The sequence below is a fragment of the Brassica oleracea genome, chromosome C6 (assembly GCF_000695525.1).
Source record: "Brassica oleracea var. oleracea cultivar TO1000 chromosome C6, BOL, whole genome shotgun sequence".
NCBI classification, from domain to species: Eukaryota; Viridiplantae; Streptophyta; class Magnoliopsida; order Brassicales; family Brassicaceae; genus Brassica; species Brassica oleracea.
In genome coordinates this window covers 34,539,255-34,552,896 of record NC_027753.1, presented here as the reverse complement: position 1 = coordinate 34,552,896, position 13,642 = coordinate 34,539,255, and the positions used below count along the sequence as shown (strand labels likewise).

The 13,642-nt window shown below is 38.9% G+C and overlaps 2 protein-coding genes across 4 annotated transcripts; both read left to right on the top strand.

Moving 5' to 3' along the window:
- Window positions 1-676: 676 nt before the first annotated feature.
- On the top strand, window positions 677-8,745 carry LOC106300364. Of its 3 annotated transcripts, none has more exons than XR_001262002.1 (10): window positions 677-1,073; window positions 1,170-1,437; window positions 1,714-1,828; window positions 1,904-2,028; window positions 2,155-2,236; window positions 2,334-2,445; window positions 2,533-2,696; window positions 2,765-2,885; window positions 2,954-3,350; window positions 8,520-8,745. XR_001262002.1 is itself a non-coding variant. In XM_013736495.1 (9 exons), the coding sequence occupies exons 1-9, from the start codon at window positions 732-734 to the stop codon at window positions 3,290-3,292; spliced, it is 1,668 nt and encodes a 555-aa protein (XP_013591949.1). In that variant the 5' UTR covers window positions 677-731; the 3' UTR covers window positions 3,293-3,584. The 3 variants fall into 3 exon arrangements, 1 of the variants encoding a protein (XP_013591949.1); XR_001262001.1 differs by lacking the exon at window positions 8,520-8,745 and adding an exon at window positions 8,187-8,439 and having other exon boundaries at window positions 2,954-3,370; XM_013736495.1 differs by lacking the exon at window positions 8,520-8,745 and having other exon boundaries at window positions 2,954-3,584.
- A 12-nt stretch (window positions 8,746-8,757) lies between these two features.
- On the top strand, window positions 8,758-12,217 carry LOC106300366. Its single transcript, XM_013736496.1, has 7 exons — window positions 8,758-9,035; window positions 9,497-9,566; window positions 11,071-11,231; window positions 11,355-11,628; window positions 11,698-11,789; window positions 11,855-11,979; window positions 12,067-12,217. Exons 2-6 carry the CDS (start codon window positions 9,527-9,529, stop codon window positions 11,903-11,905), a joined length of 618 nt encoding a protein of 205 aa, XP_013591950.1. The 5' UTR covers window positions 8,758-9,035; window positions 9,497-9,526; the 3' UTR covers window positions 11,906-11,979; window positions 12,067-12,217.
- The last annotated feature ends 1,425 nt before the right edge of the window (window positions 12,218-13,642 follow it).

Sequence of the window (13,642 nt, the reverse complement as noted above, 5' to 3'; positions counted from 1 at the left end):
CTGGGTAAATGTACCCAAACATATACATTATCTTATATAAAAATTATATAAGAAGAATTTATTTAATTTCAAAAATAAACATGCGTTTTCTAAACGCGGATCAAAATCTAGTATACATTTAAGAGAGGGTTATCATAAATCTGTGTTTCATTTTTTTCTGCGTGGGATGTATATTGTGATGAACTCATTAGGCCTAAGCGACGTTACGATATGAAATATATTGGGTTAGAACAAAAGTTATGAAAAAATGTGAGAGCTGAAGATTCTACGAAGGGGAAATATTCTGTAACTTCCGGGAGGCAGGGCTGTAATCTAACACTACTAAAAGTCCGATATCATGGCATTCTGAGGTGTCCACGTATGACAGTTAATTACAGCCAATCCTACAGCTTGGTTACTCCACATCACCATTGTATTTGTGTATTTTCATTAGAGAAATACGATGTGTTTGGGTCATAGAAACCAATCCGAGTTAGTGGATTTTTTAAAATATTTTAAGCCCAGTCCATCACCAACAACTCTCCAAAGTGGTATCGTTTCTTTCCTCTCCGCCGACTGTCGTATCTTCTTCTTCTCTTGCCTTTCCCCTTCCACCTCTTTCGTTACTCTTCTCCAGATCCGTTTCACCACTATCTGATCTAATCATTCCTCTTACTGAACTTAATCAATGTCTCTTTTCATAGTTTATATTTCCATTAAAATCCATAAGATTCTCTCAAGTAACTATCTCGATGGAATCCAAAGGCAACTCTACAGTCTCCAGCGATCAGAAGACCAACGAGAAGACGTTCGCTTCCTCCGCGACTATGAAGCCACACGGGAAGTCTACTGCTGCCTCGGCGATTGCGGCGAAACCTAACGGCAAGAGTGATGTTCCATCTGACATTCCGAAGAAGCAAAAATCTGATGTTGCTCTCTCCTCCGCGCATGGCGACCGATCGATGTTCTTCATAGATGTTTCATTCGGCCCACACGAAGTTGAGCTGAGGTTTCGTCTGATTCACTTTTGGGAGGCTCGAAATCCAAACACGAAAGAACTCATCGGACAGGAGATGCTTCTTATTGACGAAGAGGTTCTTCTAAAAATTGTTCTTTGTTAATTTCTACTGTTTTAAAATTGGTTGATTGAGATGGTATTTCTGATAATGTCAATTCCAAATGATTTATAGGGAACTGTCATCCAAGGTTTTATTACAGCAGGACGGGTTGGGATGTATAAGCTGACATCAGGTTCTGTTTATAAACTGAGTAACTTCTTCGGATCCAGAAGCAAAGTCCAGTTTCGGGTTGCTGATCATAGGGCCACCATTTCGTTCTCTTGGAACTCTGATTTGAAAGTTCTCGAGAACCATCCGGTCCCGATTCTCGAAGACAGGTTCAAGTTCCATAGCTACGAGGAGTTTCAGGCCAACTGCGACCGCATAGTTGATCTTTATGGTAAGCTCTGCTGACTTCTTTTTGGTGTTCATACTTAGATCTTTAGGTTATAATTAATCACCTCCAGTAACTACTATTTCAATGCGTTTTGTTACATATTTATGTTTTGGTTAGAATAATTAATCACCTCCAGTAACTACTATTTCAATGAGTTTTCTTACATATTTATAGTAGATATGTGATTTGTGAACAGCTGATGAGTTCCTTCTATACCCGTTTGAAATGATATTAGTTGTATAAGTCTGATATCTGGGACCTTTATATATTCTATTTCAGATTATGTTGGCCACATGAAACTGGTGAATGGGCAGACTATCACTGACCACACTGCTCTTGATGAAGTTGACATAGCAGAGAAGCGGCATCTGTGTGTTCATGTACAAACACATGAGTAAGTTTGTTTATTTATTTTTTAGACGCAATCTCTGTGTGCTATTTTTAACAAATGGTTTTTATCCTTACACAGCGGACCAGTGATGAAGCTCCATCTATGGGACAATGCTGCATCCGAGTTCTGCCAGAAGTTCATATCATATGGACGGACTCCAACCGTTCTTTTGGTCACCACAGTAAACCCTAAATATCTTGGAGGTTATCATTTTACTTAAAATATTTCAATACAATATGTGATAATATCAATGAAATAATCGTTGCAAGTCTATAGCTTTCTTCCTTTAATTTTTTTTTGTTGGTAATCAATTTATTTGTTATGATCAGGAACCCTTGCTCTTGCTTCTATGGCATCATCTAGAGTGTTTATGGATACTGATGTCCAGCCTACCAAGGATTATCTTGCATGGTAGGCATTTCTGTAGTCAGATCATTTTTCATACAGCTTCTGCTTTGTCATTTCATGTGACTCTCTAACATATTTTTGTGTTCCTCAATTTCCTCAGGCTGAGCTCTAACTTGGACATTGCTAATAAGATTACGGCAGAGGTTGTCACTAAGCGTGAGCCAGTAACACTAGAGGAACTATACTCTTACATCAAGCAGGAGACTGCTAAGGTTCAAAGTTGATTCAAAGTTGATCTGTTTTATCATTCATTGTGACATGTTGGGTATTTATGAAGTTTATTTTTCTCAATTTTGCAGGTTGCTTGGTTTGAGTGCACAACAACTATAGATGATATTGTCCAGAGTTCTTCTTGGTATTATATTTCTTGCGGTGGGTGTAATAGTAACACAATCAAAGGGTCTACTTCACTGATTTGCAACAATAAGAAGTGTGTGAAAAGGGAGGTTACAGGCGTTCCTCAGTAAGTATTTTAGACAGTGTTTTATCTACTTTTTGTAAGAAATAATAACTAATCATCTTTCATTGCAGATATCTCACGAAGATTGCGGTTTATGATAAGAGTGAACAAGCAGTTTTTGCCATTCTTGGTGATGCTGGTAAAGAGTTGACTGGGAAGCATGCATCCGAATTGGTTGCCAAATATTTTGAGGTAATTTCAAGTCTGTCTATGTTGAGCCCCATATTGGTCTAACTAAAAATTAATTTATTGAATGTTAGTCAAATGAGGGATTAGGAGCTAAGCATCTCGTGCCGGTACTGCAAGCTTTACTTGATACGATAGGGCACACGCACAAGTTCATTGTCAAAGTCTCAGATCATAACCTAACAGGCAAGACTCAAACCATAACTGTCACAAAGATACTTCCACCAGAAGCTCCACTTGCTATAGCACACTTGGAAGAAGGCACTACTCCAGCAGTGTCCGATGATGTTTTGAAGGGTGTAGGTGATGAACCTGGTCCTTCTACAAGCTTTGAGCATTCCGCTGGTGATAGGGTTAGAAAATCCTCTGAGAGTCTTGAATCACTTGAAGCAAAGCGTTCCAAGAGTGGCTAATAAAGCCTCAGCCTATCCTCTTATGCAGTGATTGTGTGTTGCTGCAGTTTAAGTAATGGTGATGCAGCGCATCCCTTGGTTTACGTTCGGTTATGTGTTAAACCGATAGTCACTCTTTCTGTCGAGTCATTAGGATTTGTCTTTATCTTAGGAGATCTTTTACAAGTTAGTTAATATTCATAGGATTAGGATAAGTCCAAGAAGAGTCGGTGTTCGTTTTCATTATATAAAGCAATCTAGCGTCATGTAAAAACTCACCTTTTGATTGAATTATTCAGAGCTTTTTACAGTTCTTATTTCTCTTGTTTTCGGCATTCAAACATCGAATCAACGACAACAGGAAAGCAAAGAGAGGTTTGGGCATTCTCAGACTAAACAAACTCCCTTTGAGTACTTGTGCTGCGCCAGTTTGGTATCAGAGCAAGGACGTTCCGGGCACTAGAAATTTTTTTTTTCTCTACAATCGTTTCAAATCATTCAATGGCACCAAGGCGTACGCAAGCGGAGCAACCGATGAATGATTGGGAGGAGTTCAGAAGAACTATCATGATGATGCACGAGAATCTGTTGGATACGATCCAAACTTCGTTTCGTGAACTTACAGAGACGATACATGACCGGGATCGGGATCACAACAGAGAGAGACAACAGTCCGACGATGGATTGTCTGATGAAGAAGATAACCCGTTTGCGGGTGAGGATCACCGAAGGAATAGGGCGCGTCCCCGTATTCGAGATCGTGATGATCGGAGTTGGGAGTTGGGCTTTAAGGTGGAACTACCTGAGTTTCACGGTGGTGTTCGTGGGGAAGGGCTGCTTGATTGGCTCGTGGCGGTGCAGGAGATGTTGGAATTCAAGCGTGTTCCTGAAGCGCGCAAAGTAGCACTGGTGGCAACAAAGTTTCGGGGGAAAGCTGCTTCGTGGTGGCTTCAACTGAAAGCAACCAGAGCTCGTTTGGGGAAGAGTAACGTCGATTCATGGGCAAAACTTGAGAAAGTGATGCGGAAATCGTTTCTCCCCTACAACTTTGAGAGAACTATGTTCACTCGGTTACAAAACATTCGCCAGGGAGCGCGATCTGTGGATGATTATGCTGAGGAATTTTCGTTACTATTAACCCGTAACGAGATACTAGACAGTGAGACTCAACTTGTCTCGAGATTTATTGGTGGCTTGCGTTCCCAAATTCAAAACGCAATGTCGCAATTTGATCCTCTCACGGTGGCAGAGGCTCACCGTCGAGCTGTTGCCTTCGAGGCTCAGTTTAAGTCGAACACTTCGACATGGAACTCCTCAACGCGTGCTCGTCAAGTCACGGGTGCTACGGACGGAAATCAACAGGCTTCTTTACCTAAAAGCGCAACTGACGCCGGAGCCGGGAAAGGAGAACCATTTGGCAAGACGCCTGGCGTTACAGAGGACCTGCGTCGCTCAACGAGACCGAACGCACTGCGGTGTTATACTTGTGGGGAGCTAGGTCACAGACAAACCGCCTGTCCCAATGCTAATCGTCGTGGTCTCCTGGCTGAAGAGACCAAGTGGGACGAGGATCATGACGAGGATGACGACGAGGGGATTGAGGAAATATTGGATGATCACAATATCGGGGATAAAGGCACATTACTGATGCTAAGGCGTATTTGTTTGGCACCAATACGACATGATGATCAACCGTGGTTGCGTAACAACATCTTCTCGTCTACCTGCACCATCAACGGCAGAGTGTGTAGCTTTGTCATAGACTCGGGAAGCTGCAGGAATGTGATCTCGGAAAGCGCGGTTCTAAAAATCGGTCTGCGCCGTTCAAATCACCCTGCTCCGTATAAGTTGGTATGGCTGCAAGAGGGCATTGACATTCGAGTCGTCCACCGCGTGTTAGTTTCTTTGTTGATTGGAGAATACTACAAGGACAAAATATACTTTGATGTTGTCCCTATGGATGTCAGTCATATACTTCTGGGTCGCCCATGGCAATACGATCGTGAAGTGATGCATAACGGCCGCACCAACGAATACAGTTTCTTCTTCGAAAAACGCCGCATTGTTCTTCTGCCTACTCACGAAAGCCCTGTCATACCCGCCATTCATGACTCAACTGTTCCATCTCAGTTACGTGAAGGAACGGGATCGAGTAATTCGGTTTTGTTCTGCTCTTATGCATCCTTTGCAGAGTTGCGTCAGGAACAAGTCATGTATGCTTTGCTCACAGTGCCGAAGGCAGAACCAGCGTCCCACATTGTTGACCCAGCGATCACGAAACTCTTGAAGGAATTCGACGATGTGTTTCCCACAGAGCTACCATTAGGCCTCCCGCCTCTCAGGGATATCCAGCATCACATTGATTTGGTGCCAGGAGCCACACTGCCCAATCGTCCTCACTACCGCATGAGTCCCCAAGAGCACGAGGAGTTACGCAAGCAGGTGGAAGAGTTGCTGGCTAAGGGTCATGTTCGCGAAAGTCTTAGCCCATGTGCAGTACTTGCCTTACTAATTCCTAAAAAGGATGGGTCATGGCGCATGTGCGTCGACAGTAGAGCCATCAACAAGATTACAGTGAGGTACAGATTTCCGATCCCACGGCTTGACGATTTGCTGGATCAGATTGGCTCTGCGACAATCTTCTCCAAACTGGATCTTAAGAGTGGTTACCATCAGATTCGTATCCGACCTGGCGATGAGTGGAAGACTGCCTTCAAGACTCGTGAGGGACTTTTTGAGTGGCTAGTAATGCCTTTTGGATTGTCCAATGCGCCAAGTACCTTCATGCGAATCATGAATCAGGCGTTGCGTCCGTTCATTGGTCGTTTTGTAGTCGTCTACTTCGATGACATTCTAATCTTTAGCAGCTCGCTCGAGGAACACATTGCCCATCTGCAACAAGTGCTTGCGGTGCTTCGTAGAGAGACACTTTTTGTCGCAAGACAGAAATGTGAGTGGGGCGTGAGGCGCGTCCTTTTTCTTGGTTATGTTGTATCGACAGAAGGGTTGTCGATGGATGAGAGCAAAGTGGAGGCAATACGATCATGGCCTGCACCTAAAACAATCTCGGAGGTTCGTAGTTTCCATGGTCTCGCTTCCTTCTACAGACGGTTTGTCGCCAACTTCAGTTCCATTACGGCGCCTCTAACAGACTGCATGAGGGGTACCGTTTTTGCGTGGACAAAGGAGGCAAATGCGGCTTTCGAACTCATCAAAGAACGCCTCACTACGGCTCCTGTTCTGGTCCTCCCGGACTTCGCGGTGACATTTGAGCTCCACTGTGACGCCTCCAAGCTAGGGATTGGAGCAGTTCTTAGCCAAAACTCTAGGCCTGTCGCTTACTATAGTGAGAAACTCTCTGGGGCTCGCGGCAGATATAGTACTTATGATGTGGAGTTCTACGCAGTGGTACAAGCTATTCGTCATTGGCGTCATTATTTGATTCACCGCGACTTCATCATCTTTACTGACCATGATGCTCTCAAACACTTGGATAGCCAAGTTAAAGTATCAGCGAGGCACGCCAACTGGATCGCATACTTACAGCAATTCACTTTCACGATTCGCCACAAGGCAGGAAAGCTGAATCGCGTCGCTGATGCCCTTAGTAGGCGACATACCTTGCTCACGACGTTGCACACCTCAGTAGCAGGCTTTGCCTCTTTTGCTGACCTGTACGCCACTGATCCGTACTTTGGGAAGTTATGGGCCGATGTGCAGGCTGGCGCTAACAACGAGTTCACGATAGTTGATGGGTTTCTGTTCCGAGGATCGCAACTCTGCCTCCCGTCGTGTAGCTTGCGACTGAAGATCATTGAGGACTTGCACAAGGAGGGTCATGTGGGTCGTGATAGAACCCTCCAGTTAGTGACCTCTGCGTACTACTGGCCGAGTCTCCGTAGGGATGTCGAGAGATACGTTGAGAGGTGCAGAGCATGTCAGCTCGCGAAGGGGCAAGCTACAAACGCCGGGCTGTACCTCCCTCTTCAAATACCAACACAACCCTGGACTGATCTCAGTATGGACTTTGTTCTGGGTTTGCCGCGAACTCAGAAAGGTAATGACTCCATCTTTGTCGTCGTCGGCCGTTTCTCCAAGATGGTCCACTTCATCCCTTGTAAGTGTACTACAGATGCTGTCAAAGTCGCACAACTTTTTTTTGCTGAGATTTACCGTCTCCATGGTCTTCCTACTTCGATTGTATCAGACAGAGACACTCGCTTCCTAAGTCATTTCTGGCCTTCTCTGTGGAAGATTTTGGGCACAAGCTTGGATATGAGTACTGCGTATCACCCTCAATCCGATGGCCAGACAGAGGTCGTCAACAGGTCTCTCGGCAACATGCTTCGTTCGCTGGTTGGTGATAACATCAAGTCATGGGATAATCGCCTATGCCAGGCTGAGTTCGCGCACAATCATGCTACCAATCGGTCGTCCGGTTTCAGTCCATTCAGAGTAGTGTATGGACAGGTTCCGCGTTGCCCTCTCGATCTCGCGCCTCCCCCCGAGTTGAATCGCTTTCATGGAGGAGCAGCCGAGTTTGTTGATTCTCTTCGCGAGGTTCATAAGCTAGTGTCACAGAATTTGGAGTCCTCTGCTCAAAGTTACAAAGAGCGTGCAGACAAGAAGCGCCGTGAGGTTCTGTTCGAACCAGGGGATCTTGTTTGGGTGGTTATGACGAAGGACAGACTTCCTGCCCACGAGTATAACAAGCTCAAGTCGCGTAAGTTGGGTCCGGTTGAGGTTCTGGAGCGGATTAACGCTAATGCGTACCGGTTGCAACTTCCACCTCACGTCAACACTTCGAATGTCTTCAACGTCAAGTTCTTATCTAAGTATCGAGGTGATAACGAGTTTCCAGATTCAGGGACGAATCTTCTCCTACCCGGGGAGACCTGATGCAGCGCATCCCTTGGTTTACGTTCGGTTATGTGTTAAACCGATAGTCACTCTTTCTGTCGAGTCATTAGGATTTGTCTTTATCTTAGGAGATCTTTTACAAGTTAGTTAATATTCATAGGATTAGGATAAGTCCAAGAAGAGTCGGTGTTCGTTTTCATTATATAAAGCAATCTAGCGTCATGTAAAAACTCACCTTTTGATTGAATTATTCAGAGCTTTTTACAGTTCTTATTTCTCTTGTTTTCGGCATTCAAACATCGAATCAACGACAACAGGAAAGCAAAGAGAGGTTTGGGCATTCTCAGACTAAACAAACTCCCTTTGTGTACTTGTGCTGCGCCAAATGGTCTTATGTGGCTAATAAGTTTTAAGTACTGGTTTTGTTTATTAAGTTATTGTGCTTTGTTTCTTTCATATCCAAACTTTGTCTTTGCAGCATCTGAACTATCTTTGTTAATACTTTTTTGGTTATCCTTATGTTTGCTACTCCTTTTTGTTAAACATTTTAGTATTAATGTATCTGATGCTTTATATTTTTAGGTTCGATATTTAAATTGGGTCATGTGGACTTTATTTCCTGCTCTATTTGTTCTTTGCAATACTACCCAAATGGAACCTGGTTTGCCTGATCCTGATACAAAGCATTTATTTGAAAATGTGAGGTTAAGATTGCTAATATTTACACATTTATACACGAATATTGCCTCTTACACTTTAGGAAATTAGCTACAATTACGTGTCTGATATATTCTTTTGCTATTAACACAAAATCAATCAGCCTAAGTAATTCTATTAACCTTATTATTTTCAACGCCTCCCTCTGCACAAACGCTTCTCACCAATTCGCGACTGCTCACAACAGGTACTCATACAATAATATTTGGTCAGTCTCAGATTACTCAGCCTTGTGTTGATTGGTTTCACAGTAATATATGGCTTTTGATTAATTTACCATGTTCTGCTCTTAATCTATGTGGTAAAGCTTTGAGTTTCATTCGATTTTGCTCTCTTTTTAAAATATGAAAAGCTTGGTCTTGCTCTGTTTTGGTCATTCATTAACATTCTGAGATGATTGGTTTAACCAGAGTGTAGTGATTTTGATGAAATCTTATAAAGCTCTGCTGTGTTTTTAGTGGTGGAAATTTAAAAAAACATAGTTAGCTTATGTTTAATCAAGCTCTCCCAAAAACTCATCATTGTTTTGCGTATGAAATAAACTTAAACAATCCATCTCTCAAAAAAAAAAACCATCATTCTTTGGATACGTCGAAGAACGTACACGTTTTCAAAGTAAACCTAATACATATACCTAATTTGTAATAGGTTGGTTGCAAGGATCGCCGACTCAACAGAATGGATAGCCCACTCTCTGACCAGCCCATAGAATATGCAGGTAAATATATAATCTTCTGCATGTTTCACTGAGAAAAATAATAAAAATTTCAAGGGTCCAGCAATTGGTTTGTTTTTCTTTTTATGCGGTTTCAGTTTTTTTTTTGTTCAAGGCTTAAGGTAACAATATACACATTTAAACTGTATATAGAATGATATGGCAAAATATAGCAAATCGTTATTCTACTATATGTACTATAATTTATATTTACGGTGCAAAAGAGTATATTTTCGAAAATACTTTTGTAACTATTTTTAAATTTTAAATTTTAAATTTATTAGTGTTATTTTTATTTAATAAAATTTTAAACTTCTGTCCCAATTCCCCACCCTTATCTCTATACCCTAAGGTTTGTATTAGTTAGCAATAAAGGTATAAATATATATTTACTTCTTTAATGAAACATTTTGGTCATCATTTTACCTCTTTGATCTTCCTGAAACATATATACATATCTATGACAACAACCAACTTAAATGTAAATAATAAAATTAATCATAATTTTAATATATTTAAAATAAAAAATATTATTGTTGAATTCAGAGAAATATATGATAAAAATATATAAAAATAAAATAAAAATAAGTATTTTTTATATTTTTAGATTATGTGTTTGCTAATTCGAACTTTCTAAAAAAAAATTCCAAATTTGTTTTTACTAATTTTTTTTTTTCAAATTTTCTGTTCGTAATTCGCAGATACTTTTTAAAACTTTTTTAAATTTTTTTATTTTCAATTTATTAATATTATTTTTATTAGTAACATTTTAAACTTCAATACCAATATTATAGCATATCTAAAATCAGGGTAATTCTCCTAATAGAACATTCTCAAGTTTTAGTCACAAAAATAGACCACATGAATGTAAGTAAATGACCAAAATATTTTATTTAATAAATAAAAAGATCCTAATACCAAATTACAGTGTCTGATTCCAAATTACCCAAATTAATATAATAATACATTAAATTAATTTTTTTTTAATTTTTAGTAAAGTCTCAAGCATATGAATATTTTTTTAAAAAAAATTAAATTTTAGTATTGAATTCATAATTTATTTTTCCTTTGTTGATATGTAGGGGTATTTGTTGTTAAATTTTATTTTAAACATGTTATATCTCTTAAGATATGCAGTTACAATGTGATTATTTTAAAACAAATATTTATATAATTAAGATATAATTATATTTTTTTCTTATATTATTATTTGTCTTATATATAGGGTTAACTAACTATTTTTTTAGAAACAAAAAAAAACTTAATATAGTAATTTTAATTTTTTATTAAAAAGAAAAATTAATTTGTTTCTAATCTCAAGATCATATCTGTAAAATATTATTTATATATTTTTTGCTGTAACTATAAAATATTATAGACAAGTACATATATGCATGGTACACTTATTTTTCTGAGTTAATTTATAAAATATATCCCTGTGTGTAATAGTTATAGTTGGAAATACATGTATCTTATTATAATTTATAGTTTCTTTTGTAATTTATAGTGACATCTCACATGCAACACATTCCTCAACAAATCCACCAACTTCAGGAAGGGATTTCAGTGCGCCCTATCACAGTATGTATAAGAAGTGTTTGGCACATCAGAAAACACCAAACAAATAATACTCAAATTTGCATCGGCTTCATGTGCTACGACCACCACGTAAACCTTTAATTAAAAATTTAGCATATACATATATATGTATTTCCCAATCCAACATATTTGATTTAAACTACTCACTATTTACTTAAATGGTTCGGCACAACAAAATTTGTTCACTTTCAGGGACAACTATTAGAAGGTCGGCTTACCGGAAACATTCAGCCAAATGACCCAAAAAATATGGCCGAGGGAGACATATATGAGTTTTCAGGGTTTTCTGTCATACATAATTCACGACGTCGAAAACTCACCGAACTGCCGTATTACATTCAGATTGACCAAAAGACAATAGCATCGAAAGTTCTAGACATCAGTCCAATATTTCCAGTTCACACTTTCTCTCCTCAGAATTACAAAAATCTATTGCACTTATCCACTACACCCACCTACTTACAAGGTAAGTAAGTCATCCCAATATTAATTAAACAAACATGGATGTTTATTCTAACTCAAAATCAATGTGCAGATGTTGTCGGGCAGACACTCATAATACAAAAAACAAATCCGTACTATCCAGAAATCAATATTGATGCCACGATTGGTCTTACGGCTGAACAGGTAAGTCTAACACAATAGCTAAAAACGAAATCATAATCCTCTTCATACATAAACTTCTATCTCAGGTCGACAATGGTCAAACTCATACTGTACGACAAGCAAGCAGCAGATTTTAGCATCCTACAAAGCAAGAAGAATAGGAAATTTAAAGTTGTCATCATCACAAGCATAATTCCTAAACTTTTCCAAGGTACATAATTTTTTAAAACACATCAAGAAATAATACATATCTAAATATTTTTTTATCAACAGAACAATAATATCTAATATTTTCCAGGCAAACTACTACTCAGTTCATCACCAGCAACAAATTTTTACTTCAACAAATCAATTGATTACATAAAGCATTTCAAATGGCGAATAAGAGATCATTCAAAAGCATGCAACAAATAATGACTTTAGTTCATGCATTTCCCACACAACTTGATACCTAGATTTGTTTACATTTTAAACAATTTTATCATTGTTTTTTTAAAACCTATACTTCTCTATTTTTTTTTTTTTGAGCAAATCTATACTTCTCTATAAAATCTAAAACTTAACTTATGTCTTACAAACTTTGCTAAGCAATTTAGATATATAGAGACAAAATTTAAAAAGACATAATCCGTACGTAGCGAGGACAAAGGATCCACTAAGCTATAAGAGCAATCAATAAAGCATCTTCCTTGACTTGTATTCTGTTTCAAGTGTGTACAAGACAATGATAAGGATTGGTCGACCACCGTATTTGCATTCCCATTTACACTTATTATTTTCAAATTCTACATTTAATACACTGATCACATCATATTAATTTTAGTATGGCATTTTCTTCTATTTTGAACAGTTATTCTTTATAACAATTTAAACGCCTTAGAATGTTATAAACTTTAATGGCTATCATTTGATTTTGTTATCGTCGTGGAATTGTGGGTCTTCTCGTGCTGATATTAATCAAACGAGCTGGCAAGAGACATGTGACTTTTGAGAGAAGTATTTTTCCCCTTCTCTTTTAACTAACCGATATGTTGTAAAGTTTTTCATAATGTTATTAGTCATACTTTTCAGTTTTCACTCTGAAGTTATTTCTTAATCTTAGGATTTATGTAGTATTTAATTGATGAACAAAACTAGAGCTACAAACACGTGAACTGCAAAGAAGATCAACAACACGAAGGACATGGTTGATCTTCATCTAACTGCCCACCAAGTTTTGAATAATCCACCATCTTTTGTTTCTGCCGAATCTCCAATTATTGATAAAGTAATGGTTTCCGTTTTTAGTTAGTATGAATCATGGACTGCTAATATAATAAAATAAGCACAACTTTAAGAAAATGAATATCTCCAATTATTGATAAAGTAATGGTTTCCAATCTGCTTGTCATTGTTTGTTTGGGGAAACCGATGATCGTCCGGAAGAGCAAAGGATGCAGTTACCGAAAAGACGAGACTCAAGCTCCGGCAATGTCAACCATTATGTTCGTTTCACTTTCAAATTCACCAATGGTCTCAGAAAAGAAAATAGTTTCAACTGCCTCATTATCTTGCTTACCGATTATCTTGTTCTATGGATCACTTGAGATTCACCTAGTCTCCCGGGTCAGCATAGTCGGTTCTAGAACTGATCTTATTCGTTTGATGGGTTACTTAGCCTCAGTCGGCTTTTTACCCCTCTTCCAAACCCTTTCACTAGGGTACTTCAAAGTCGTTTCAGACTATTTGAAGCTCTCTCGAGCTGCGATTTCAAGGATTCAAGTAAAGATTATCTGCGGATCTCTCTACTACGAGCAAGTCTCTCCTTGTAACACTTCTATCCCATGTTTTATTGTTCTAGTGTTATTGTTGTTCATCTTATTATCGAGCATACC

Bases quoted from the DNA above. Each gene is read 5' to 3' on its own strand.
- LOC106300364 (XM_013736495.1), top strand. From the start codon at position 732: ATGGAATCCAAAGGCAACTCTACAGTCTCCAGCGATCAGAAGACCAAC. The intron at 2,237-2,333 runs GTAGGCATTTCT...CAATTTCCTCAG, and splicing joins ACCAAGGATTATCTTGCATG to GCTGAGCTCTAACTTGGACA. The intron at 2,697-2,764 runs GTAAGTATTTTA...CTTTCATTGCAG, and splicing joins GAGGTTACAGGCGTTCCTCA to ATATCTCACGAAGATTGCGG.
- LOC106300366 (XM_013736496.1), top strand. From the start codon at position 9,527: ATGGATAGCCCACTCTCTGACCAGCCCATAGAATATGCAG. The intron at 9,567-11,070 runs GTAAATATATAA...TGTAATTTATAG, and splicing joins CCAGCCCATAGAATATGCAG to TGACATCTCACATGCAACAC. The intron at 11,629-11,697 runs GTAAGTAAGTCA...ATCAATGTGCAG, and splicing joins TACACCCACCTACTTACAAG to ATGTTGTCGGGCAGACACTC.